The sequence below is a fragment of the Artibeus jamaicensis genome, unplaced genomic scaffold, assembly GCF_021234435.1.
Source record: "Artibeus jamaicensis isolate MK-2021 breed Jamaican fruit bat unplaced genomic scaffold, CSHL_Jam_final contig_3126, whole genome shotgun sequence".
Lineage (NCBI taxonomy): Eukaryota > Metazoa > Chordata > Mammalia > Chiroptera > Phyllostomidae > Artibeus > Artibeus jamaicensis.
In genome coordinates this window covers 9,575,764-9,601,430 of record NW_026521723.1, presented here as the reverse complement: position 1 = coordinate 9,601,430, position 25,667 = coordinate 9,575,764, and the positions used below count along the sequence as shown (strand labels likewise).

Genomic DNA, 25,667 nt, shown 5'->3' with positions numbered 1-25,667 from the left:
AAGTATATTGCTGTCGCAGGGCTAGTTAAGTGGTGAGGCAGGCCATAACCGTTATGCTATACTCCCTCTGCAGATATACTAGGAATCTGAGTTCATATTGACTACACTTTATTACAGCTATATTTAACCCTAGAAAACACTCATGGGCGAGCACTCTTCCCCTTTAATTATTGTAACCCTCATGCCTAGCAGTGGCTGGGGAGAGAAGACCCTGAAATAGCCTCCCTGCCATCCACCATCAAGTCCCTGCAGTCCCAGGAACAGTGGCACACACACAGTTCATGTATTTTTATTTGTAAGTAATTTGTCTGGTATAAAGGAGACCAGAGTATAGTTCTACTGCCTTGCGGGAATTAACCTGCTTTGTATCTGTGGCAGGCGTCCCGAAGACCACCCCCAGGCTCGATCTGTCAGGACTCACAGAACGCAGTTGTACTCATAGCTGCAATTTATTACGGTAAGGATACAAAGCAAAGTCCACACAGGGAAAAGGAACTGGGGTGAGATCTGGAAAATCAGGGGTGAAATCAGGCACAAGTTCTGAAGAATTCTCTCCCAGTGGAGTCACACAGGATGAGCTTAAACCCAGCAGTGTTGAGACAGCACATGGGAAAGGCTGTCCGCCCCGGAAACTTGGTTGGACCCGGTGCCAGAGTTTTCCTCGGGAGCTGGGCACTCAGCCTCTGCCTGGCCCTACCAAAACTCCAGACTCCCAGAAGGAAAGCAGGTGTTCAGCACAAACCACATTGTTTACACAGACAATTTGCACAGTGAGCCACTTTCATCAGTGCTGGGAACCCTCCTAAAATTCAAGTTCCCGGATGCCAGCCAAGGGCCAATCTTGTAAGCAGGTCTCCAAGAGTAAGTGGTCAGGCTCTGTTAACTCTTTGGCACAAAAGGTTTTTTCTCAACATTATTTCTCAGTGTTGTCAACTTAAGTGTTACTTTGACAGACATAACCCAAGCAAGCTAAATAAAGTCCAAGCAAACTTAAAAGCTAAAAACCACCAACCCAATAATACCAAGACTGTCTACTGCACAGTAGTTTAAAAAAGGAAAACCTTTATATTTATATTTCCTATTTTCTTACTATATTTGCACTTCTGGAAGTCCTCTAATTTAGACAGCTACCATTTGGCTATTTAAACTTAAGGCACATATTAATAAGAAATAAACGTTTCTACAGGTAGGCAAATAATATATAAAGATTACTTCCCTCTTTAGAATATGAAAACTACATTAAGATGAAATACCCCCATTTCAATACACGTGAGCCAAAATTTAGAACATATCCCCTTTAGAGCTCTGTAGTTTTGAGCCTTTATACAAAAAATAACCTTAGTTTTAGCTCAAATATAACATGCAAAATATATAAAGTACTATTCTTTACTTTTCAAACTTTATTATGCTTCAGACATTTCCTTAATCACTTCAGATTTTCCCATATTTTGTGAACTGCATTTTACAATAGGAAATCTCCACATACAATGATACCAAACAAAATACGAAAATTTTAAGCTTTATTAATAATTCTAAGGAGGAAAGAACAGAATTAAAAGCTGGCAGTTAACTAAAGCACTAGAAGTTAAACATCTCTTGAATAAAAAAATAGAAAACATATTAATGGAAAAAAGCAATCAGAGAATGAAGGAGGAAGAGGATGTTCCAATTCTCCAGCAGCTGGTACAGCTGGCCTTTTGTAGCTGTAGGTTACACATTCTTGGATTCAACTAACCACAGGTCAAAAATACTTAAAAGAAAAAAGAATTCCAGAATGCTGATTCTTAAACAATACTGCGTAACAACTATTTACATAGCATTTACATTGTACTGGGTATTATAAATAATCTAGAGACGATTTAAAGCATACAGGAGCATGTGTGCAGGTTATACACACATACTATTTTCTATAACAGACATGAACATCTTCGCATCCTGGTATCCGAGAGCTGGGGGTGTCCTGGAACCAATCCCTGGAACATTCAGAAAAATAACTGTATTCTCTTCACAATTTGTATCACTTATGGGCAGACATCATTAAATAAAACCTCATGTGATATTTACAAAATAGTGGTAAGCGGAAAAAACCTTCTAAGTGTCAGGGTCTTCCATGTGTTATCCCTCTCTCAATCTCTGGGTCTACTGGTTTATATACAACGAACAGTGTGATTCTAGTTAACTACAGTTGAAAGCCTGTCAATTAAGTCATCAATAGTGTAGACAAGAAGTTGAAGGTCCGCTTTTTCCTTCATGCGGTGATCACTGTGCTTTCGAAGGATGACGTCTACATCTGTGCTGACTACTCGGTCAGCAACCTGAAGGGACGTGTGCCACGGCACGACGTCGTCCTCCATGCCGTGCAGCAGTCTCAGAGGGCAGTTCACAGGAATGGGGCTGTGTAAAAGGCAGTGGTGTTCAGCCTCTTTAATGAAACTGTACTGAATATGGTAAACTCCCTCTTGACTGTATTTTGATGGCATGCTCCAGACGCCTTTCGTCTCTATTTCCTTTTTTACCTATTGGAAAAAGTAGGAAAATAAAAGTATTTATTAAACACTAAGACATGCAATAATATTAAACAATCCAAAAATTTAAAGAGTAAAATAAATATACATGTATGTATTTAGGCATTTTAATATATTTCTTAATTCCAAAAAGATTTGATTCAGTGAAACTGAATGGCTGAAATCAACTGATTTCAGTAAAAAAGCCATACATATGAAAGCTATACTTTGAAATATGTCTCAAATGACTTAAAATTAATGAAATTTAAAAAACTATAAAATGTATGAATCTAAAAGCAAAAATGATACTAGGGTATCTTCAAAGTACTTGGGATTACTCCTGAACTTTCAATTTTAGTAATTAGAATTTTGTGTCAGTGGTTATTTAATAAATGGAAATTATGCTAATTACTGAGACACAACAACAGCTGCATTTTAAGTATCCTTGCCCAAACAGCTATTACCTGCCCCTAAACTAATATTGTTCATATGAAGAACAAACTTTACAGAATGTTATATATCCTGAATCTTTTTAAAAGAGGGGCTCAGCTCTAACTGGTGTAGCTCAGTGAACTGAGTGCGGACCTGTGAACCAGAGGATCACGGTTCGATTCCCAGTCAGGGCACATGCCTGGGCTGCAGGCCAGTTCCCAGCAGGGGACCCACGAGAGGCAACCACACATTAATATTTCTCTCCCTCTCTCATTCCCTTCCCCTCTAAAGATAAATAAATAAAATCTTTTAAAAAGGGGGGGCTCAAAAATAGCAAAGACAGAATTAATCAAAGAAAATGTACAATATGCATAAATTCTACTCCAAGGAGAAACTGTATAACGATAATGTGGTTGAGAAGCTTGGATTCCAAACAGCTGTACAGCCGTCTGACGCCCTCTGGTGTCCAATGAAGGAGACAATGATTAGAGCTAGTTAAGAGGCAAGCTGAGCTCCTACACAATGACAAGTGCTGTGTTAACATCCCTCTTCTGCTCCCTGGACACTGTTAGGCTAGCTGTTTGGGTGGAGAAGACAAGACAGTGGTCTCTGTCTCCCTGCTCTCCCTTACACATGCTTTTAAGTTAACAAGGCCCCACGTGTTTCCATTAACAACTGTTTCCTGGCCTAATTTAGGATTAGCGACGATAAGCTCTGATTTTCAGAATATAAATCTTCTCAGTCACTTGGGCAGTATCTACTATATCCCCTCCTTGAGTGTGGTAACACATGCCTGTAAATAGAAATGTACATCTGCAGATCTTGTCATCTGCCAATAACCAAAAGAAAAAAAAACCTTAAATCAAACCCTTTATAATGTGCCATATTTGTGCAATAATTTCTTACCATGAGAAGCATGGTATCAGTAAGTTACAGTGGGGTCCCCAACCTCTAGGCTGTGGGCCTGCACATGTCCATGGCCTGTTAGGAACCAGGGCACGCAGCAGGAGTGAGCTTGAATGTAATGAGCTTGAATCCCTGCACCTGGCCCCCTCTCAGTCTCTGAAAAAATGATCTTCCACAAAACCAGTCCCTGGTGCCAAAAAGGTTGGGGACCACTGAATTAAAGGATGGAGTCAAGAAGTCCAAGGTTTATACACAGAAAGGTGCAATGGTAGGAACATTTAGCAGCATCAAGATACTGAGCAACTATGAGAAATAACCAAGACAGTGTGTGGAGAAGGTAAGTGAGTGCAAGGAAAACCAGCCTCACAATTTCAGCCTCTACAGGAAATCGTAACAAACCTGGATGTGCAGAAAATGAATACCATTTCTTAAGGAGATGGGAAGAACAATGTAAGCCAAGAATGAACATAGAGCAGATAATACATGGCATTGGTTTTAAAGCAGAACTTGAGACAAAAGTTAATGACATTCTATGATTCAACACTTTTTTTTTCTTTTTCTTCTTTTTTACTTTTCTCTTCCCGCTCCTTTACTCCCTAGAGCAGTGGTTCTCAAACTTTACCTGAGGGACTTGTTAAAACAGCTTGCTGGGCCACCCTCCCAGTCTCTGATTTAGTAGATCTTGTGTGAAGCTCAACAGGCCTTTTGATTTTTATTGAATTAAATTTAATATGGTGATATTGATTCATGCTTTATATAAGTTTCAAGTATACAATTCTGTAGTACATCACCTGTACGTTGCGCGGTATGCACACCACTCAAAGTCTAGCCTCCTCCTGTCACCATATATTTGTCCCCCTTTACTCACTTCATCATCCCTCCCCTTGTTCTTTTGGTAACCACCATACTGTTGTTTGTGCCTGAGCTTGTTAACTTTTTTGCTTTCTGGTTTATATTTATACCCTACATGAGTGAAGTCACATGGCACCCCTATGTTCACTGTGCACTGCAGCATTATTCATAGGAGCCAAGACATGGAAACAACCAAGTGTCCTTCAAGGGATGAATGTATAAAGATGTGGCATATACATGCAATAGGAACACTACTCAGACATAAAGATAAAATCCTGCCATTTGCAACATGAATGAACTTTCAGAATATCATGCTAAGTGAAATATTAATAAATTCAAACAAAAAAGAACAAGAACCATTTAGAATATGCCTTTCTAACAAGCTGTGGATGCTGCTGCTGCCGGCCTGGGCACCATGCTTTGTAAGTCCCTGCTCTAAACTGCTTCCCTTTCCTTACTTTTCTCCGTCACAGGCCTGCCAGGATCTCAGTTCCACAGTTAAAACTGAGATTCCCTAAGAAAAGATGCTCAATGAAAACTCACTGATTGCAATAAATAAATAACACAAAAATAAACAGCTATTACTACTATTTTTTTTATCCTTGCAGGCAACTGAAGTGCTTAAACATATACCCAATAAGAAAGTATAATAAATTACCTTCCCAGTTATTTCAGAAACCTCATTTCTACCATAATTTGCTGAAGACCATTCTAACAATATGAACCATTTTTTTAAGGTGAAAATTTGGAGTAAAAAAAGAATGTCAACCAAGTGTCTAAGCCAGAAAGGCCCCTCTCAGCTCCTGTGAGATGACCCTGACGGACTGACAGTGTGCACTTGGAGAGCTCTGCTGAGAGGATCGGAGGCTAAGAACAGTCTCATAATCGAGGAGTCAAGTTTAATGTGATCGTAAGAATAGGTACTATTTCCCACATGCCTTAAAATAAGAAGAGGTCATGATGTACCATCCAAAAGAGTAAACGTGATTAATAAAACAAATATTGCTCAAAAAAAAAAAAGAAAAAGAAAAGAAACATAAAGTGTTATTTCATTAATATGGCTCAAATATTTGCCAGAATGAGTTGAAGGGACGGAAGAAAATGAAACCTTAAACAAGAAACCAAACAGTAAAGAAAGCAAAGAAATTTTATATAAAAAAGCAGCTAAGACAAAAGACAGGTCAATATAAGTCAAAGGAAGGATGACACATGAGCAAATACTCAAAGAAAGCAGCAGCAGAATGGTAGGAGGTACACACTGAGGCTGCCTGTGACTTACCTCAACAGGGAGCTGATTAAACTTTGTCACCAGGCCGTCTACAGCTGCGGCTATCCCAATAAGAGCCACAACCTTCTGTGGCCGTGCGATTGCAGCATGAAGCATCAGCCACCCACCGAGGCTAGATCCAACTAGTATCTAAAAATAAAAATGTGTATAGTTTTAAGGAGGAATTTCTTCCCCGCCTCATAAGTGGAGTAATTTCATAGAATGTATGTACTTTTTTTCTTTTATACCCTTTGGCTCCCATACTTTTAATATTTGGCACAAAGTAGAATTAAAATTATGTTTACTTCTTGTTAAAGTATTCAGTCTATAATAAAAAATTATAAAATTAAAATAAAATTTGTAAAATAAGTAAAATGATACTTGCATTTTATGAGAAAGTGAAAATGACAGAAAAGTTTAAGTCAAATGATCAAAATTGGTTGTTAAACATTTAAATAAATTTTCATACCTAGAGAAGAGCAAAAATACCATGAGGTTATCATCAACAATGACATCATATTTAACAAAAATAGTCACCTGTGGTCCTTCAGCTAATTCATCAATTATAGAAAGAACATCTTTTCTCCATCTTCCCACTGTACATTCTTGTAAGTTACCATCTGAATTCCCAACTCCTGAGTAATCAAACCTGAAAAACAGGAAAATACAAATACCTGTATCTAGGTATCCATGTGTCTGCTTCTCTGATTTTTAAGGAATATAGCACACACATCACTATACTGCGGGCAGCCTGGTCCACGTCACTATCCTCTCCTGACCAGACTAAGATTTTCCCTTTCCAATTTTCACCCTCACAGGTCATTCCCCATATTGTGGTCAGTGATCCTTTGAAGGCAAAAATCATGTCTCACACAAACCATCCAAAGGCTTTCTATAATCTTTAAATAAAATCTAGAGTCCTTAACACAGTCTGGCCCCTGACACTGCCTCTCCGATCTCCTTCCTCGCTGCTCTCTCTCCCTCTCAACTTTCTCACCTTCCTCAAGTTCATGGAAAACACCACCCATGTTCCTGCACGGGAGTTTTACATCAGCCTTTCTCTCCACATGGAATACTCTACCTCCAGACATCCACTCAGACTGCTCCCTCACTTGATTCAGGTCTTCCTTCCAACCTTAGAGAAGTCTTCTGTGATCATTCAATCTAAAATTGTGCTTCTTTCATCATTCTCTATTTCCTTACCCCGCTTTATTTCCTTCACAGAAAATAGTGCTACTTCACATTATATATGACATTTGCTTATTCATCTGTGATGTCTCCCACACAAGCGTGGAAGCTCCATATGAGCACAGGCTCTGTTTTGTTCACCACTGCTTTCCCAGTGCCTAGATAAGCGCCTTGCACTGGTAAATGCTTAGTACATATTTACTGAATTAGTGGGTGGGAAGAGATCAGAATCAAATTCATCATCACCAGTCCATCTACTTAGTTTGCTTCTCCTTCCAACTTCCTAGTTCTCCAGGATTCAAGTCTGCCTGATCTGTGAATTTCACCTCTCCTCAAGGTCTCAAAGTCAATAAATCATGAAGTATCAATGCCACTCCTGTAGATTTCCATAAACCCCATCATACTGAACTACTCCCAATTCCTAAATGCACCCATTTATAACTTTGAGCCTTTGCATGATGCCCCACTGCCTAGAAGACCTTCCTTCCCACCCAAATTCCTAGTCATATCACCTCTTGGAGGACCTTTCTTTGACATATATGCCATATATACCCTGTTTAGTACCAGTCACTTCCTTTTGTGTGTACTCAATCAACACTTTTCACATTGTGTGCTGTAATCGAGTTCTAAATATCTGTGTCTCCCTGACTAGAACATCGGCTTGAGCGGCAGACTGTTGTACTCAAGTTTGTTTTTCCAGGACACAGAACACTGCCTGCCCTAGACCATTCTCTCTCACTCTCATTTTTCCCTTACATTCACTCCTTTCTCTACAATTTGGTAAACCAGCATCTTGACACAGGTCTTTGTCATCTTAAACCAGCCACAGCAGCCTCCTAACTGTGCCTCTATGACTATTTTCTCTCCTCAAATAAATCTACTCTGTAACTGTCAGATTTTTCCTAAAAGATGATTATCAATATGGCATTAACTTCACTGGTTCCTGGTAACTCACAGCACAGAAATTTAGTACTTTAGTATGGTGCTGACCATCATAGTCTAGTCATCTCAGACTGACCTTTATCATTTCATCAAAGGGAACTACTGCTTTAAACAAATTGATCGACTTTCTGTTCCTAAAACCGGCTCCATGTTTTCTGTCTCTGCTTCATTGGTCATACTATTTCCTTCACCTGAATTATCTTCTCCTGTAACTTTCACTACTAATATCCTCTCTGAGAGCTTAATACAATGAAACTTCTGTTGCGGGAAGGCTGCCCAAATTGAAAAACAGATCTCTAACCAATGAAACTTACATAGAATTCACTTTTATCAGTCACATTAAATTATTACATCCTACTTTTGTGTGCATATGTGTGTCTCATCATTCCTCTGAAGTTTAAGATCTTGGATGAAAAAATAAAAACATTATCTTATTTGTCTTTGTATTTTCCAGAGTGGTTAAGTATGTAAACTTCACACACCGAGTATTACAATACATTCCAAATGAATAGGACTGGAAGGTAAAAGTAAAAAAAAATTATTCAAATTTAAAGCTTTCACATTTTTCTTATTCTTAAAATCTGAAGAAAACTAATAAAATCCTTGTATGTTTAGTATAAACATAAGAGTATATATGCGATATACAGTGTACACTTATTTATTTATAAGTGATGGAGGAAGAAAAAAAATTTTTTAGGTATATAGTGAAATGATTTTAGATCCTTGGGAAACAGCATAGCAAAGCGACTGCTTAAGTCTAAATCTCAGTCCAGTGTACGTAGGAGACCAGCACAGGAGAAGAGAAGAAGAAAGGCACTAACTAGTCCTCCTTTCCCCTCCTTCATAGACGTTCGGATATTTCTCCTTGCACCTTCTAAATATATGATGAAGACGAAAAATGTGCAAAAGGCCCTTCATAAAGGAAAGTATAACCACTGAGTGAGACTAGCAGGTTACGAGAACACCCACCAAAAGAAAAAGAATTCAAACACATTTAACAGTTTTAGGACCTTTAAACACAGTAACCGGTCTGTCCTAGCAGCCTCAATACTCTAGGACATATTCCCAAACCTAGAATTAAATAGTCTATTAGAAATAATGATGACAGAATACCAGCCCTAAAATGATATGCTCCACTCCTTAGCGCTGACTTTCTCTTACGCAAGGTGACAATCGGATATTAAGAAAACGTTTTCATACAGCCCTGTGTACTACTTGTTGTATAATACCTAACATTAACCATTTCCTCATTCAAGATATAAATTTTACAGCCAAAAATCACAACAAAAGTAAACTGAGAAACTAGAATGCAAATAGAAAATAAAATCTCTCATAATAGGTTATATGCAATCAATAGTTAATAGTGATTAGATTGTAAGACAGTTTTGATAAAAGCAAAAAAAAGAAACTTGATCAAATAAAAATTTATAGTGAACGGCTGTGTTTTATAAAGGTTTATAAAGCTATACATATGCTATATTTTAATACTGTACCACTTAATAGTCAATATACATTATAATTTCATCATATGAAATTATATCTCAATCATCAATTTAATATACCTTTAAAGAGACAATGTATTTCACAAGTAACCAAAGTGAGGAAAACCCATGTATGTCTTACAGGGAGACAGGCACTGACTATAGCTCTCACGGCCTCAATTTAAATTCAAGAACTGGTAAAAAGGTGATTTCTTGATTCAAAATCTTTTAGGGACATAAAGGGAGAATGATGGTAATATTTCTGTTATCATGTTTCACTCAGGCTACTCCTTCGTAGACAGCACTTCCTTCTTGCCCCAATCCTAACTGCTCTTCAGGGTTCCTTCAAAAAGACTTTTTCATCCACTCCAATCCCGCTTTCTTTCCCTCACCTGATACAATTAAGTGTACTGCTCTTTTGCCACTACCACACTCTGATGAATATTCTTGCCAAGCTTCTTGTCTGTATTTTATCCTGTTTCCTTATCCCAATAAAAAAGTTCTTTAAGGGCATGACCATGCTTTATATTTGAGAGCACCCAGTACGGTGCCAGGAAGACTACTTGCAAATACACCAGTCTTCCAAATCACCATTAAGCCAGAACAGATGTGTAAGAGTTCTGAGCATGGAAACAAAACAATTCAGTTAATCTGGTAAAAGGAATAAAACTAAATCCATATAATTGACATAATCTCTGCTAACATATTAAACAGATTAAGTCTGCCAGTTTTTTGTGTCCATTTTTTAATTTCTAAAACCTCTATTTTCTAGATCTATTGAGCAAATGTTAGTGGAACTACTCTTTTAGGCTGTTAGTGTTGAAAAAGAATTAAGAAATTACCTTAATTCAACCTCCTTTTTTTTTCATGATGAGAACAGGCCCAGTGTTTACAAACTGACTCATCCTGCCGCAGTTATCACTAGAATTGATTCCAGAACCCAAGTTTCTTGAATTCTAGGCCAATGCTCCTTCTATTAAATCATACTATCCTAAATGATTGTTATAGGTAAACAAACCTAATAATAACAATATAAACACGTTATTTTACTAAAATAATTGTTAGCATATTATGAATTGTGAAATCAAGTTTTAGTTAACCAACACATACTCCCATTTATGTTCATACATATTCAGATTACAGGTGTGAGGAGAAGGAGAAAACTCAGAGGAAATGTGAATTATACAATACTAACTTTACAATACAGGAGGTCCTCCAACGTTTTGTTCGCAGTTGTTTCATTATAACATTGATGAGATGTCATAGGAATTTAACTTTTGTTTATATCAATTAGTTTATGGTGAAACTGGTTTAATTATATGTCAATTTACTTCAAGTCACAGAACTTATCAATGATGTAAGGACTCTCTGTACTTTTAAATACATGTATTATTTTTTTTCCAGGGGAGAACATGAACACAGTACCCCACTACCAGAAATTATGCAGTCGAGTTTCCCACATTTGGGGAAATCAGAGGGGTCAGCACATCTGGAGTGCAATGGGAAAACCACCTTCGTGATCATGGCACCACCTCTGCCAGGTTAAGTATAAAATACATATGTTATTTAAATATGTATTTTAAAAAGTAAGGTAATAAACAGTAGTCAAACAGAAGTCGTAAAGTCCCTAGTGGAAAACCTCAATATAATTACAAGAAAGCCAACTAGGAGATTGGTTTGTCATCACATTATTGCATCTAAAGATCTTAGCACTTTCTGCCAGCATCCTAAATCACAAGAAAGCCTACAGACTGTTAAAACCAATTAGTCTGTGAAAATGCTGGCATTTGCTTCAATTGGTTAGAGCAGAAGAAATTCTCTGCTGCCATGCTAAATGGTAGTAATGTTTTCTCCGTAATGTGTTATTCCTACCTTATATAGGCGTGACCTAGAGATTTGCAAAACTCCTCAATCGCCAATGCCTTTGTACCATTCATATTAGAAATATAGCCAGGGATGAAGATAATTCCTGGACTTTTGCCTTTTAGTCTCTTATAAGCCAGGCTTGGAAGATCTGGTCGACTAAGGAAAGAGATTGATGTCTTTTGTCTGAAAGCTAAACAAAGTACATAAAAAATAAACCATAGTTTGCAAATACAGCTTTTGTAAAACTATATGTATATATATATATATTTTCAATCTTAACTTTCTTGTTGAACTAATGTCAAACACTATTTCAACTTCACAGAAAAAATAAATAACAGATTTAAGAGTAATAAAGTCACAAGTCTGTGCATATCCTTTAAAATCATTTTAAAATCAGTACCTTCTTTGAGCAAGGTCCATTCTCGATGCCTCCAAAATACACGATGAGGTGGAAATTTCAAGGCAACAAGACAGAGAGTCATCAAAAATGTTTTCCTATTGCTGCTATCGTATCTGTCCGAAATAGTATCAATGAACATTCAGATTTACTTACACTAACTTTAGCACTCTTGTGGAATTTTTGTCTTTTTAAATTTTTTAAATGTTTACATCCTCTACTTTCTGGTGGGGAGAGGGAAAAACAAGCTTGGTATGCCCTTGGGGGAAATACTTCCAAAGGGGAAGGTGCTTTGCCCCCTTTATTACTGACTCCCTCTGCACCCACTAAATCATGGGTCATAGCCAATAACAATTCTCTATCAGCTGAGGTGCATTCAATGAGCAGTTTCTTTACAAGTAACCTCAAAAAATGTATCATAGTGTTAATTTTCATACAAAATTTTATGATTTTCTAAGACTGTGAGTTACTGTGTTTTATTTGTTGGTCAGGGTTTCTGTGATTGGTACACACAGATGTTAATGTAACTTAAGTCCAACAGCACAAATGGTAAACCTTACAAGGTTACACCATTCCATTGTTTTTAAGTTCTTTCCCTACTATAAAATCAATACTTTATCTTCAAAAAGTGTGGACAGATATATTTAAAATAACAACAAAAACGTCATATATAAATCTACCTCCCTCCTCCAAAGAAACTGAGTTTGTGCATTTCCTTAGTCTTTTTCTGGACCAACAAAACCTGTTATTTTATATTATATGAAACCCCCCTCCACTTTATTGGGGCAACAAAAACTTCTCGGGCTCTTCTATTTGAGTCGATAAAGTTTACCTCATTCTGGATTTAAGAAGTTGGTTTTTAAAAAATTAAATTTGAGACCTTAAGGCTATTCCTTTTATGTGTAGTGAAATATTCCAAATTTAAAACTTTTAGTGAAAAACGGGGCTAGTATCCAATTATGTTGGCTGGCAGATTACAAAAGGAAAAATCTTCATTTCCCATTTCCTTAGCTCAGCACTCAAAAATACTTCCTATCCTCTTACTACTACTTCCCAACACAAGAATGTCTTTGTGAGACCATGATAATTTATTCCACCTTGGTAAATTGTGAGTGCACAGGTTAATATCGTATCTACAAATGCTCTTTGCACAATAAGGATGAGCTCAAAGCCTGGTGCCTAAGTGCTCAGTGACTAAATAAATGGAAGAATGTTAGTCTTTAATAAAATGACATACTAAACTCCGTTAGAGAAACATGTATCACTTCTTTTGGTGTGTACAATTAAATGTAAGTTAAACTGTTTATACACACTTAAAATTTTTTAACTCCAAACAAAGAGCATCTGCAACAATTCCCATTCCAAGCAATCACGCATCTTGGTGGTCAAGCTGTTAACACCGACAACTAAAAAGGCATAATTTACAAAGACAGAATATATATAATACATGAGGATGTGACTGGGGATGGAGTAGGAATGGGGAGGAACCAAACACAAGATAAAGAAAATATTCAAGGGCTCTGATTTTTAAGTTCCAGTTTTCTTTGTCAAACAATGATTATGGTTTTCACTGAGCGGGAGCATCGAGAAAACAAAACTAGAAATCAGGCTTGATCTTTATACACTTTTACAAAGAAAATGTTCTAATTGTAAATCGCCTCAAGTCAAAAGAGGGCAGGTCTAACTAAGCACGTCACAGAATTACAATTTGGACCCCCCCCCCCCTTAAAACCTGCAGAGAAAAGAAACAAAAGACAACTAATAATGAAACTCATTACATGCACATGTTACTTTTCCCTACTTTGAGCTTAATGCAGAGAAAGCAGGCAGAGAGCAGGATCCTTTAACTAAACAGCGTAAAGCGCTAGCACTGGTTGGGGCTGTCCAGGGTGCCCCCGGGCCACCCCAGAGCTCTCTTCACAGCCTTCACCAGAATTATCGCAGACGCCTACAGCTAGGGTGCCGAGAATGGGGGGAAGAACATTTTTAAACAGGGCGCCAAAAACGCACCGAACAAGAACTGACGAAAGTGGGATGTTCGAAAGAACGCGTTCTACTCCCGCCTTTCGGGCACTAACCTGGGAGCCTCCGTAGCACCCTATCAGACCTCCGCGCAACTACCGCGCTGAGGCCACGGTGGAAGCCGAAGGAGACGGCCGTCAAGCCCCATCTCCTACACAGATCCCAAGCACCCGTAGCCACCATTCCAACTCCAGCCATCTTCCCAGCGGCCCCTGCACCCCGCGCTGCCCTACGTAGACTCGCGGGGCGCACCGGAACCGGAGCTGCGCATGCGCCGCCGGCAGGAAACGCGATTTGCTAAAGAGCGTCTGGACGACTAGCGTCGTCTAGCCGTGCGCCGGGGCAGAGCATCAGTCTGTCAGTCTTTCGCCATTGGGTTTTTGGTTCTACAGTTTTTGCACGTTACAGCTGGAAATGCACGAGTGCTCTCTCGGCAGGCTACTTATTCAAGGGGAAGATAGTGCAGGGCTGGAAGCCCTGCGGAGAGGAAAGTATTCAAGATTCCTAGGTTGGAAACCTCATCAACCCCAGGATATCAGGCAGTGGAAGCATAAAATGCCAAGTTTGCTGCAATGCAGGCCGCTTTCACTTTTAACCTGTGCCGAAAATGCTTCCAAGACATGATCTTAAACCTACTTGTATAAATACCAAGAATAGAACGAAATAGTCGTATTTCGTTCTATTTAAAAGGCTCTTCTTTGCCCCTTTTAGTTTTTCTAGCTCGTCATCTGCCTGGCTACTGAATTATTTTGACCTCTGCCTCATGGTAAATGCAAAAATAAGCCGCAGTAGATTAAAAAAAATCTCAAAGAAAGAATAAAATCTAGAGGATTAAATACATTTAGGAGGATATTTTATAGTCTTGGGGTAAAAGGAACTTAAGATTTGAAACCCCAAAATCATCAAGAATAAAAATGTTAGACTATATACAGATTTAAACATTCTGAATTGAAAAAGGTATCTCTACTCCAATAAGTACAGAAAAACTCATTTTACAGCACAGCAGAACATTAATATTCCATTTAGTCTGCTTCTAGAAATGAAAAAAATATATAATTCCAGTAAAATTTTTCAATAGCAAGGAATAGGCAGTTCATATGCATAAACGTGGTGTTCAATGTCACTAACTGAAAAATGTTAAATATATAACATGCCATTTCCACCCACCCTTTAGATTGGCAAAATTAAAAACTGCAACTACTGCCCTAGCTGGTGTAGCTCAGTGGATTGAGTATGGGCCTGTGAAGCAAAGGGCCGCTGGTTCCATTCCCAGTCAGGGCACATGTCTGGGTTGGGGCCAGTTCCCCAGTAGGGGGCGAGAGAGGCAACCACACATTGATGTTTCTCTCCCTCTCTTTCTCCCTCCCTCTCTCTAAAAATAAATAAATAAAATCTTCTTAAAAAAATAGCAACTATCGGCAAGAATCTGGGAAATTGGCACTTATCTATGGTTGGTCGAACTGTAACTCTCTAAACTCTTGTCAACTAACTTGACTACATCTTTATAATTTAAAATATGCATCACTTTTAATGCCCTTGATCCAGTGGCCCCATTTTGTGACTATGTTTTAGAAAACAACGTTAACACATGGGGTGCATATTATTACCACAGCACCATTTTTAGCAGCAAACTAAAGAAAAAATGGAATGGTCAATAATAGAAAAATGGTTAAATAAATTGTTGTACAAGGGTTTCTGAATTCCAGCTCTGACAGCCTTCATTGTAATTCGGGAAGGTCTGAAGCAAGATCAATAAGCAAGGACTTATCTAGTTTTTTACTACTTAGAAGTTGCCGTGGTTAGTATAGTACTTTGAGTAAAGCCACTTTTGCTGTCTTGGTCTTAAATATTGGATAAGGGGTTGGGGTTAGAGTCAAAGGCAAAGACTAATATGAATGAGCCTGTCTTTGGAGTCCTGAGAACCTGTCCTATTGGAACATACTGGAAAAGTTAGCTACATAAAAACTGAATGGGTATATTTCTTGAGAGGTGTAAGACCAGAAACAGATAGCAAGGACAGCCGCTTTATTTCAGGACATACTTTGAAAGTTGCTGAGTTATTCTGATCGTTTTCCATTAGGCATGTTGTAGCTGCTGAAGGGACTAAGTCAATATGGTGATGCCCAACACACACCACGTCATCCCTTTTATCAGAATGGTAAACACTAATCCTCAAGGTTTTTGGATAATTGCAAATATTTGCAATCATTCCTGTACCTATTTTCTTTATTTTTGCATGTCTTCTTGCATTTTATGTGCAGGAAAAAATGAAAAAAAATCTGACTTTTTCTCATCATGGGAAAAACACTACACACAAAAGGCATGGACACCTGTCCTGGCCAGGTAGCTCAGTGGGTTAGGGCGTTGTCCTAATAAGCCAAGGTTTTGGGTTCACTCCTGGGAGGGCACACACAAGATTTAACCATGAATGAATAAGTAAATGGGACAGAAAATCAATGTTTCTCTCTCTCTCTCTCTAAAATCAATAAAAATATTAAAATTAAAAGGCTGGGAAACCCATTATTTCCTCTACCCACTTTTGTCAGTCTAACAAATCAGAAAGAAATTGTGGCTACTGTCAAATGAAGATACTTTTACTGACTGAGGGGCTTGAAGTAGGCAAACTTGTTTCCACTGACCTGCTGTATACGTTGTCTTCATTGGGGCAGGATGAGGGGAGACATGCTGAGACAGGGGCGGGGCAGGGGGAGACATATTGTTGAGGGGCAGTTTCTCCCTCTGAAATCTGCTGCTTTAGCTCAGGGAGACAAATGAGGTCCCCACAGAGTAAAGCCCTGGAGCTTTACTTCGCACCTGCATGATTTATTCCTTGTCAGAAGAATAAGTAAATGCAGTCCTCGTAATCCTCAGTACTAACTGCCTCTGCCCAAGAGGACGATGAGATGTCAGAGTTTTCTAGGTTTATCTTACTTTGTCAGCAACAGGAATGTGAGCAGAGAAACTTCTAAGCACTTGTTTTTAAACTACAAATCATATTGTTAGCACACAACATCCTTTATATAAATTCTACAATGGCCTTCGGGTGATTAATCCATCCCCTCAGGCCCCCTCATGTTACCAATCGGTAACATCCTAATGAAAGATGAGTTTATTTTCAAATGTGAAGTCTGATCAACACTTTAATCCAAATTCAACATATTTTAACACACATAGTTCAAAGGTTTACTACATCATGCAAGATATAAAGTTGATTAGAATATCTTTACAATCCTATGGCAAAAAGTACAGTACAGAAAAATGGTATCTTTACATTAACCAAGAAAATTTTAGCAATGGCGTTCCACTCTTTCAGATCATTACAGAATCTAGGGGGGATGTCTGATAATAAAAATGTCTTCTGCCATCGTAATGCTGTCCTCCAATGTTCAAGTGGAATCATGTGTCATCCAGTTGCAAAACCTTATGATTGGCAGTATGTACACATGCGGATAAAGCACACCGCAAGTGTAAAAAACCTGTACCCAGTCAGGCCTGACAAACATAGACACTTCCAATGTAATCATCTTACCTTGTACTAGGAAGTAATGTCATTATTTCCTACTTCTATTCATTTGCCAAGTTTTAGGAAAGTATACATTCATACTTACAAACACACAACATAACAAACCATGACAAATGGCACTTAGAAAACCGTTATGAAAAAGACTTGCCTGAAGTCATTTAATTCAACAAAAATTAATTTAACTCTAAACAACAAAGGCTTATTATAAAGAAATATATAACAAAAGAGTACATTACAGAGAACATTGTTGAACTTCATTTGACTTTTTTATAAAACCACAGCACTTCTGTAAATAAGTATTTTAATTGGTCTGTTCTTTGGTTTAAAAAAAAAACAGCTCTGATTTCATAGTTATATCACGCGAGGCTGCAATTAAGAGGTGTGCTCCACAAGAAAGAAAGATCAGACGATCTAAGGAAATTGGCTAGTGGTTATCTTCATTCTCAGCAGTGGGAATGGAGAACTCTTCAGGAAAATAAGCACCTAACACTAAGTACTCCGTTTTATAAATTGCCCAGTGTGACAGAGTATCTGTCTAAAACAGCTTCTTTCTAAACCATACAGCGTTTTGTTCTTTCTCCTTTTACAAAAAGTGGTTTGCTGTACATGTAGACTAGCTTACACTGGTGGTGACTCTTCCATGTCAACTTCCTGGGCACTTGATGTCATCGAAGTACCATTTTAAAGTGTAGAGTAACACTAGTGAAGTTTATCTCTTGAAACTACTGTCATTAAACAGAAGTCACATCAAGTCTTTGGTTTTGGTGCAATACTTAAAAAATTAGGGCAAAAGCTCCTCCTACAATATATTCTTCTCCAAGCCCTTGTTTGCTTATATTTATAAAATAATCTTCAGCAAAATGTTCCTAGTTTTAAAAAGCCAGTGGACTACAATAATGTCAACGCCAATGATTTGGGCACTAAAATAATTTCATATTTCCAAGTATATACATTTTGTAAACTGTTTAGTTCACCAAAATCAACAATGAATAAAAATAGTTTATTAGAAATGCGCTTATAAGTGATGCTCTTTACCAAAATAGTGTTTTCTTTCTCAGAGGTGCTTCAATTTTTTTGCTATTTTTGACCAAGCCTTGCATTAAAACTTCTTATTTCTCATTCACAAATGACTTCCTGTTAATACAAAAGGAGTTCTGAGTATACACAGCAAAAGGGATGGGTCTGTTGGGTCTTTCCCTCTGGGACAGATTATGGCTTCATTCTTGTAAGAGATTATTGCAGTATGCCCTGAAGTGGACTGTTGCTCCAGTTCACTACAACAGGAAGTGAGTGTAACCCTCTGCCCCAGTCACTATAACATCCATCCAGATCCGCATGGCTTCCGGCGATGGGGCCACCATATAGTAGATTCTGTCATGTGTCTTGACACTGAAGGTGAGTAATGGATTGGGGCTCTAAAATTCAAAAAAGGAAAAAAAATGTAACACAGCATCTTAAAATTGTAACATGAAATAACACAAGTCCCACATCAAGGCTTCTTCCTATTTAAAAGTTCCAATTTATGCAACTCTACACAGGCATTATTGTTGCTCTAGTACAACCCACAATCAGTCCTAAGACTCTTCTCAAAACTGACCATATTTCTAACCTTTCTGCAGAAGAAATTTCACAGAGAGCTCACCAATCCCCTTAGTAGCTACTTTGTAAAGCTCTCTGAGTATACCTAGTTGATTGTGGGTGCTCATTAATAAATAATAACTATTATTCTTAGCCTTACTAAAATCGTTCCTCATAAGCAGGCAGTATCTTCTAAGAACCTTAGCAAAGAATCATTTGGTGGGGTCTCTCCCAAATGAGGACGTCCAAAATATTTCCTCACTTTACCGTGACTTTCTTCCACAAAAAGATCAGCTATATTAACTACTTCTATGTTGACTTTTCCAGTCTCATTCACTCATAAATCTCTGTTACGTCAGAATAACAAATCTAAATTGCTTCAAGTTAAAAGAATTTTTCCAACTTAATTATGCATTCAAATTGTAGGAATCTGAAAACCGTGTTTACCTTATTAGCATTCTTGAGGTGATCATAGTACACTTCTTCAATGGCTTGGAAGTATATTACTCCTTTTAATTTAGTTTCATGCTTGTCTGCAAGGGTAGATGAGTGTTAAATACTTTATCACCACCAGTGGACAGGAAAAATTAGAATTCCTTATAATCATTATTAAAACATTTACCTAGTATAAAATGATTTAAGTTTAAGTTTAGTTGAGATATTTAGGTTAGTGCATTAGCCCGACTCTCTATTGGGAAAAGGGGAAAAAAGATAAAGCTATCAACCCAAATTGAAGGGACTAAGTGACTTTGCCCAAGGCTATCCAGCAAATTAGCAGTCAAATGATAACCCAGAACTTCCGACTGTTAGGTTAACACATAAAGTAAAAACACCATTATTACTCTGCATTCTCCAAGATGTTCAAACGGAAATATTAATAGGCAGGGCAGGGCTGTAATGAAGTGTGTAAGAACTGTGTTTTTGACTTATAATTTAAAAGAATATCCTATGTATATATGTTTTCTATCCATTTCCGGTCCAGCACGCTAGATTTACTTTTCTGCTCCCAACAGAGCTTCACATCAATCACACCCTTTCAATGCCGCGTTCTCCAAACTGTTTCAAAGGTTCCATCAGCTTGGCCACAAACACCAAGCAAAACATTAAAAAAAAAGCCAATAACCAAATCACCAACCAAATAAATCACATCAGGTGTGTGATCTAATAAGGTCCTGAAATATTGTGTAATTTAAATTCCTCAGGAATTGTAATACATGTGAGCACACTGAAACCTGTTTAAAGCCCGAGAAAGACTCCGTCATACCAGGTCGGTGGAAGTGCAGATAGAAAAGCCTCTTTCAGAAGGCAATTTGATAAATCAAACACAGTTAAAAATGAAAAAAAAACTCTCTTGCTTAGCAATTCTTCTTCTAAAACTTTACTGTATAAAACTCCTCCTGCACATGCACACGGATTTGCCTTTGTTACAGCAGAAGAGGCTGCCAAAGATCTGCTGGAACTTTAACAGGGAACTGATTCCATCTTAACACAGGCATAAAGTGGGGCCTGCCAGCCCTTGTATAGAACACTGTGAAATATTGTTATGCGAAAAATCTGAAACGTGAAGAGTAATTTGGTCCCAACTGTATTAAAGAAGAAGAACACATGCACATACTGAAATTTATATATAAACAAAGGAAATCTAAAAGGATATATCAGGTACAACAGTGGGAAAATATCAGAACTTTTGTGCTGGGAAAGAAGCAATTTCTTTATAGAAACATTGGTTGAATTTTTATTTTTATTTATTTTTTTACTAATGAAAGTCCCCCCTTTTTTTTTTCCCAACAACAGTAAAAACCTAGTCTGGAAAACAGCAGCCCTAAGAAGTTCAGTAGAAAATATAGTTTAATTGCATTTAACCCGTGTATCTCTCACACATTCACTAGAAAGAACGCTGCAATATTCACGAGAATACAATGAACTTTGTTTTCTGAAAACAGACACAAAACAACATCCTGAGGTCAAAGTAAATCTTGTCAGCATTTAGAACAAGCAGAAAACTGGGGACTGAAACTTGTTTCTAAGGCCTTCATATATGAGAAAGGACTGAAAAATACAGGCCTCACAAGGACACTGTGAATTAAGAGAATCGATAACGTTATTGTAAGTTGAAGAAATAATGCTATTCATTCTGTTTCAATAGCATTATCCTATAAATTTACATCTACATTTTCTGTGCCTCAGTGTTTTAGAGACATTTCTAAAGTGACCCAGTTAATATGTAGGAGGCCATGTACAGGGCCCAGGGTCAAGGTCAACAGAGAGACCTAAGACTAGTTTTCAGCACCCTCGTTCACAGGTCCTTCACACATACCACAGTATCTACCTCACTGACAAGCTGAAGGGGCATGGTGAATATGGGATCAAGTCCAGCCTGAACTGCAATCTGTATGACATCCCGAGGACTGATCTATTCTTGAACTTGGTGTTGTTTTTGGAAAAAGTGGGGGTGGACGTGGCTGGAGCAAACGAAGCTGATGATGGTTGTAAACAGCCAGATGGCTAGTGTTCACCAAACTAGGTCTCACCAGTTAGCTATATAATATTAAATACATATTGAAAAGCTGAATTAAATATCATTTTGTCTGTTTTATGCACTAGGATTCTGAGTAATCTTTCATACACCAAAAAGGTTTTGGTATTTATAAAATGTTGAAGACCAGTAACTAAGAAGTTTAAATTTGGAAAACTCACTTATATGGGTCAGAAGGAAGGAGTCCTTAATGTGGGGCTATTAAAAAGAATAAAATAAGAGAAGAGAAGAGAAGAATAAAGCTGTTTTGTCTCAAGTTATTTCAAAACTTTACTTCGGGAAAATTCTGGGGGAGACTAGCACACAGCAAAGTTTCATTTATGCATTTTGCAGACACTAAATTGGTATTTCTTATTAAAAAGATATTTTTTCTATTGTACAAACTAAAGATAATGTCTCTGGATTTTTATAAAACCCAAGGTCAGAAAGCCCCTCCGAGAGGCCGAGCAGGGGGCCTGCAGGGGTTTGGCCACTTGCTTCAGTTACCACCAACCACCACGGTAACCGGAACCCCACCCAACGGCTCCCAACCGGAAGGCATGGGTTGTACTCCCACCCTCTACTTACCCCAGTTCTGGGCTCCAGAGCCAGCATTTCATTTCTCTCACACATTGCTTGGCTTCTCACACCTCTCTTCATAAATATATCCTCGCCTCATATTATCGATTAAATGACTGGACCGTTATTTTTTACTTATCACATAGGTACGCTTTTTAACAATTCCTGACAAGGCTTATAAATGCTGATACAGTCACCCCAAAGCAGAGTCCCCTCATAACCTCTGGGCTGATTCCACCCCTTCTTCAGCTGCTGAAAAGAGGGCAGAACTATGCTCGTGGTAATAATGGACATATTTCATGTGTGACCAAGAGTGAGTGAGAGGGTTGTTGATAAGTATACCAGTTACACCGATATTCCTGTGTTTATGGAAGACTAGGTAAAGGTATTTCTCACTAACCATCAAGTACCCAAAAATATTTCAGTCACTTAATACTTACTCACTAGTTCACTGACTAGCTTTTCTCTCTGTGCTTAAAAGGCCATTTCAGTTTATAAACTAGAGCTGAATGACTGTCAGCTATGGCTGCCTAATTGTGTGTGACTTAAATAGGGCATAGGACAATAAATAAAGAAATAAGTAAGTACCCTTTTCTCCTGGCCTCATGGTTTAAAAAGACAGTATGTGGGTCTCAAAAATATAGTCTATTTAACATTTACTTGGGTTTGAGCTAATTTCATAACTAGAATAGACTAGTTCACACCTTTTATATAATGTAACTTATTATTTCTAAGAGAAAATTCATATTATGTGGACCATATAATCTGAACATAAAATATACATTTACAAAATTAATATTGTCAATATTTCTATTACTTCCCAATCTCCCTATTTATACCGAATTATACCATCTATTCTCTTTAATGGAGGGCTCCTAATTTGAATACAATACTTAGATTTCTCTCATCACTCACCTGCATAATAAGAGAATGTACGCTTGTTCCGATCAAAAACAAACCAGCGTTTTTTCCAAGTTTTAATTTTCCCGCCCATTTTGATGAGGAACCCTCGGCAGGTCTTCTCCGTGATGGACACGTGGTAGCAGGTGTCGATGCTGTGGCCCGCAGTCTCCACGTGGCTCCGCAAATCGAAGTCCTCCTTCCGGACAGGCAGATAGCGTGTCAAAGGTCGAGACTGGAAAAAGGCAAACCCATGGCATCTGTAGCTAATTATGCTTTTGTTTTAGGTCACAGGTATGTAGAAGCAGGAGGAAAAAAAATCTGAAAAGCTTAAGCGTTAAAATGCCTGTGTGGTTGTGAGACTTTAAGATAAACATTGTCCTGTGGGGTCGAAACAGTGATGGCACTTTAAGAAGGATGCTACAGTGTGGGGGTGGGGGGGATACACCCAGGCCAACAGATTCTATTTCTTGGAATGGACAGCTGAGAAAATAGAAAAGTGTCATTAGCTTAGCTTTAAAAAAGGTACGTAGTACTTAAAAACTGGTAACTAGAAGTTACCTGGGCTGCTTCCTGCAGATAAGGTCTCCTCCACTTCACAAGGTCCCAGGGATTCTCCCCACCACAACCTCACCATAGTTCTTAGATAGCCCCAGACATGATTGATGGGACAATCTTTAGTAAATGCAAACCTGACAAGATCTCCCAAAGCTGTACAAATAAGCTTCCATATACTGTCTAATACACAGGGGGCAAACACAAGGCCCACGGGCTGAATCCAGCCCTCCACCTTGTTTTATCTGGCCCGGCACCTTGTTTCTACCTGGCAGTACTGCCAAACTCTCGCTTAACTGTTAAGGAGTAGTTACATTTACACAGACCTAAAATTATATTCGGCCCTCTGAGGCTGATGTGGCCCCCAGTGACAATGAGTTTGATGCCCCTGCTCTAACAGGAACTGAAGGCAGAGCTGTGTTTTGCAAAGCAAGGCCAAAATAAGGTGAGAAGTGGAATCAAAACACAGTCCAGGACCAGACATTGAAGAAAGGGACATAGACGTCTTTTATTTTATTTTATCGAGGCTAGAATGGAGGTTCATCTAATCTAGGAAACAGATTACTATGGGTAATATTTCTAAAATAATGTTTCATTCCATGCTGTTAAATTATTCAACTCCTTTACCCTGGGGAAAGTGACCTCATCATATACTTGGAGGCAAAACTTATAATTAGGATTAAAACAGAATGGTGCTTTTTGGTTTGGCTTTCTCCCTTCACGGTGAGTCAAAATTTGGCAGAGGTTTGGCATAATAAGAGAAAATGAACATGTTTTACTTTGTAGCTCCCCTTCAATAATTTGCCTTTGACTCTGACTGTAGACAGATGTCGCAGGCTTATGACACATCAAAGCCTGAAAGAAAGTCTCTCACTGCTGTACTGCCAACTGCCAGCAACTGCAAAGAACAAGGGAAACAGTACCTTTTATCTTTGTGTTTAGTAATCTTTGGTAAAACTGATTTGAATGTAAATTACATGGACTTAAAATTTTATGAGTTTCTCAGAAAATATAGATTATGTAAGCAGCTCTAGTGACAAGGTCAGAAACTCAAACTCCCTAATGACCAAGACAGGAAGCTGAGCAGAATGGGTGATCTTCCCAAGTTTTGCTCGAGTCCAGTAATCTGGTGCACAGGTGTGTGGGCTGGTGTAGCACAGGGAACACACGTGACAGTACAGCGATGAGAGGAAAAAACAACAAACACTAAAACCACCACCAAGAAACAGGGCTGCTAAAACTGTCTGGTTCTGGAGTGTTTATTTCCAAATCATGGCTTAATGGAACCTGTTCTCTTCACCAACCAAAGGATGCTGAATTTGGTTTTATTTTTTTATTTTTATTTTTTTTTATTTTTTTTTTCTTAGAGGGGAAGGGGGGGTTTTTCCTTTTTTTTTAGGAGCAAACCCAGCTGCATTTCTCGAACCTGCTCAAAACGCATTCTCCTTTTTTTTTTTCTTTGTGAGTAGTTTTTTTTAAATTTATTTTTTATTGATTATGCCATTATAGTTGTTCTATTCCCCCCTTCATTCCCCTCCACCCTACCCCCCTCCCCACCATTACCCCCCCTTTAGTTTATGACCATGTGTCTCAAGTTTTTTAGATTCTATATTTCCCATACTATTCTTGCCCCCCATCAGTTTTCTATCTACTGTCTATGCTACTTATTTTCTGTACCTTCTCCCCCCTTCTCCTCCTCCCACTCCCCTGTTGCTAACCCTCTTCGAGATCTTCATTTCTATGTTTCCACTCCTGATCTAGCTGTCCTTTTAGTTTGCTTTTGTTTTAGGTGTGGTTGTTAATAACTGTGAGTTTGCTGTCCTTTCACTGTTCATGTTTTTTTACAAGCCCTTATTATATGAAATGCTAAAGGGACTTATCTAAGAAAAAGAAGTTAAAAAACATTCTCCTTTTAAATATATTCCAAAAAATAGGTAGAAGAAAAAGTGTCTTTCCCATCAAATGTTCCATGCATGTGCAGAGAAAAGTGTCATTAGAATTTTTTTTTCTTTTTTGCCTACTAACTCATATCTTTCCCTCAGCCATTACATGTCAAGAATTTAATAATCCGTGGAAAACATCGGGACCCAGTATTTCCATCCTCTACAACAGAACAGCCACTAGGGGGCAACATACTCTTATTTATCCAGATTGACCCAC

The 25,667-nt window shown here is 38.2% G+C and overlaps 2 protein-coding genes and 1 pseudogene across 17 annotated transcripts in view; all 3 read right to left on the bottom strand.

Moving 5' to 3' along the window:
* Positions 1-358: 358 nt before the first annotated feature.
* ABHD10 (abhydrolase domain containing 10, depalmitoylase) lies at positions 359-14,088 on the bottom strand. Of its 2 annotated transcripts, XM_037144304.2 has the most exons (6): positions 13,914-14,003; positions 11,839-11,951; positions 11,445-11,628; positions 6,499-6,610; positions 5,974-6,111; positions 359-2,516 (listed from the first exon to the last, which is right to left on the bottom strand). In XM_037144304.2, exons 2-6 carry the CDS (start codon positions 11,918-11,920, stop codon positions 2,172-2,174), a joined length of 861 nt encoding a protein of 286 aa, XP_037000199.2. In that variant the 5' UTR covers positions 11,921-11,951; positions 13,914-14,003; the 3' UTR covers positions 359-2,171. The 2 variants fall into 2 exon arrangements, with proteins under 2 accessions (XP_037000199.2, XP_037000198.2); XM_037144303.2 differs by lacking the exon at positions 11,839-11,951 and having other exon boundaries at positions 360-2,516; positions 13,914-14,088.
* On the bottom strand, positions 10,974-11,122 carry LOC119048652 (uncharacterized; annotated as a pseudogene).
* Positions 14,089-16,979: 2,891 nt separating the features above from the next.
* The window catches only part of PHLDB2 (pleckstrin homology like domain family B member 2), a 235,000-nt gene continuing 226,312 nt past the window's right edge, over positions 16,980-25,667 (bottom strand). For all 15 annotated transcript variants that reach the window (XM_053663054.1, XM_053663055.1, XM_053663056.1 and 12 more), the window contains 3 exons: positions 22,968-23,187; positions 19,406-19,491; positions 16,980-18,795 (listed from right to left, as the gene is read on the bottom strand). In XM_053663054.1, the coding sequence (XP_053519029.1) occupies positions 18,655-18,795; positions 19,406-19,491; positions 22,968-23,187 (447 nt within the window). In that variant the 3' untranslated portion in view covers positions 16,980-18,654. The remainder of the gene's footprint in view (positions 18,796-19,405; positions 19,492-22,967; positions 23,188-25,667) is intronic.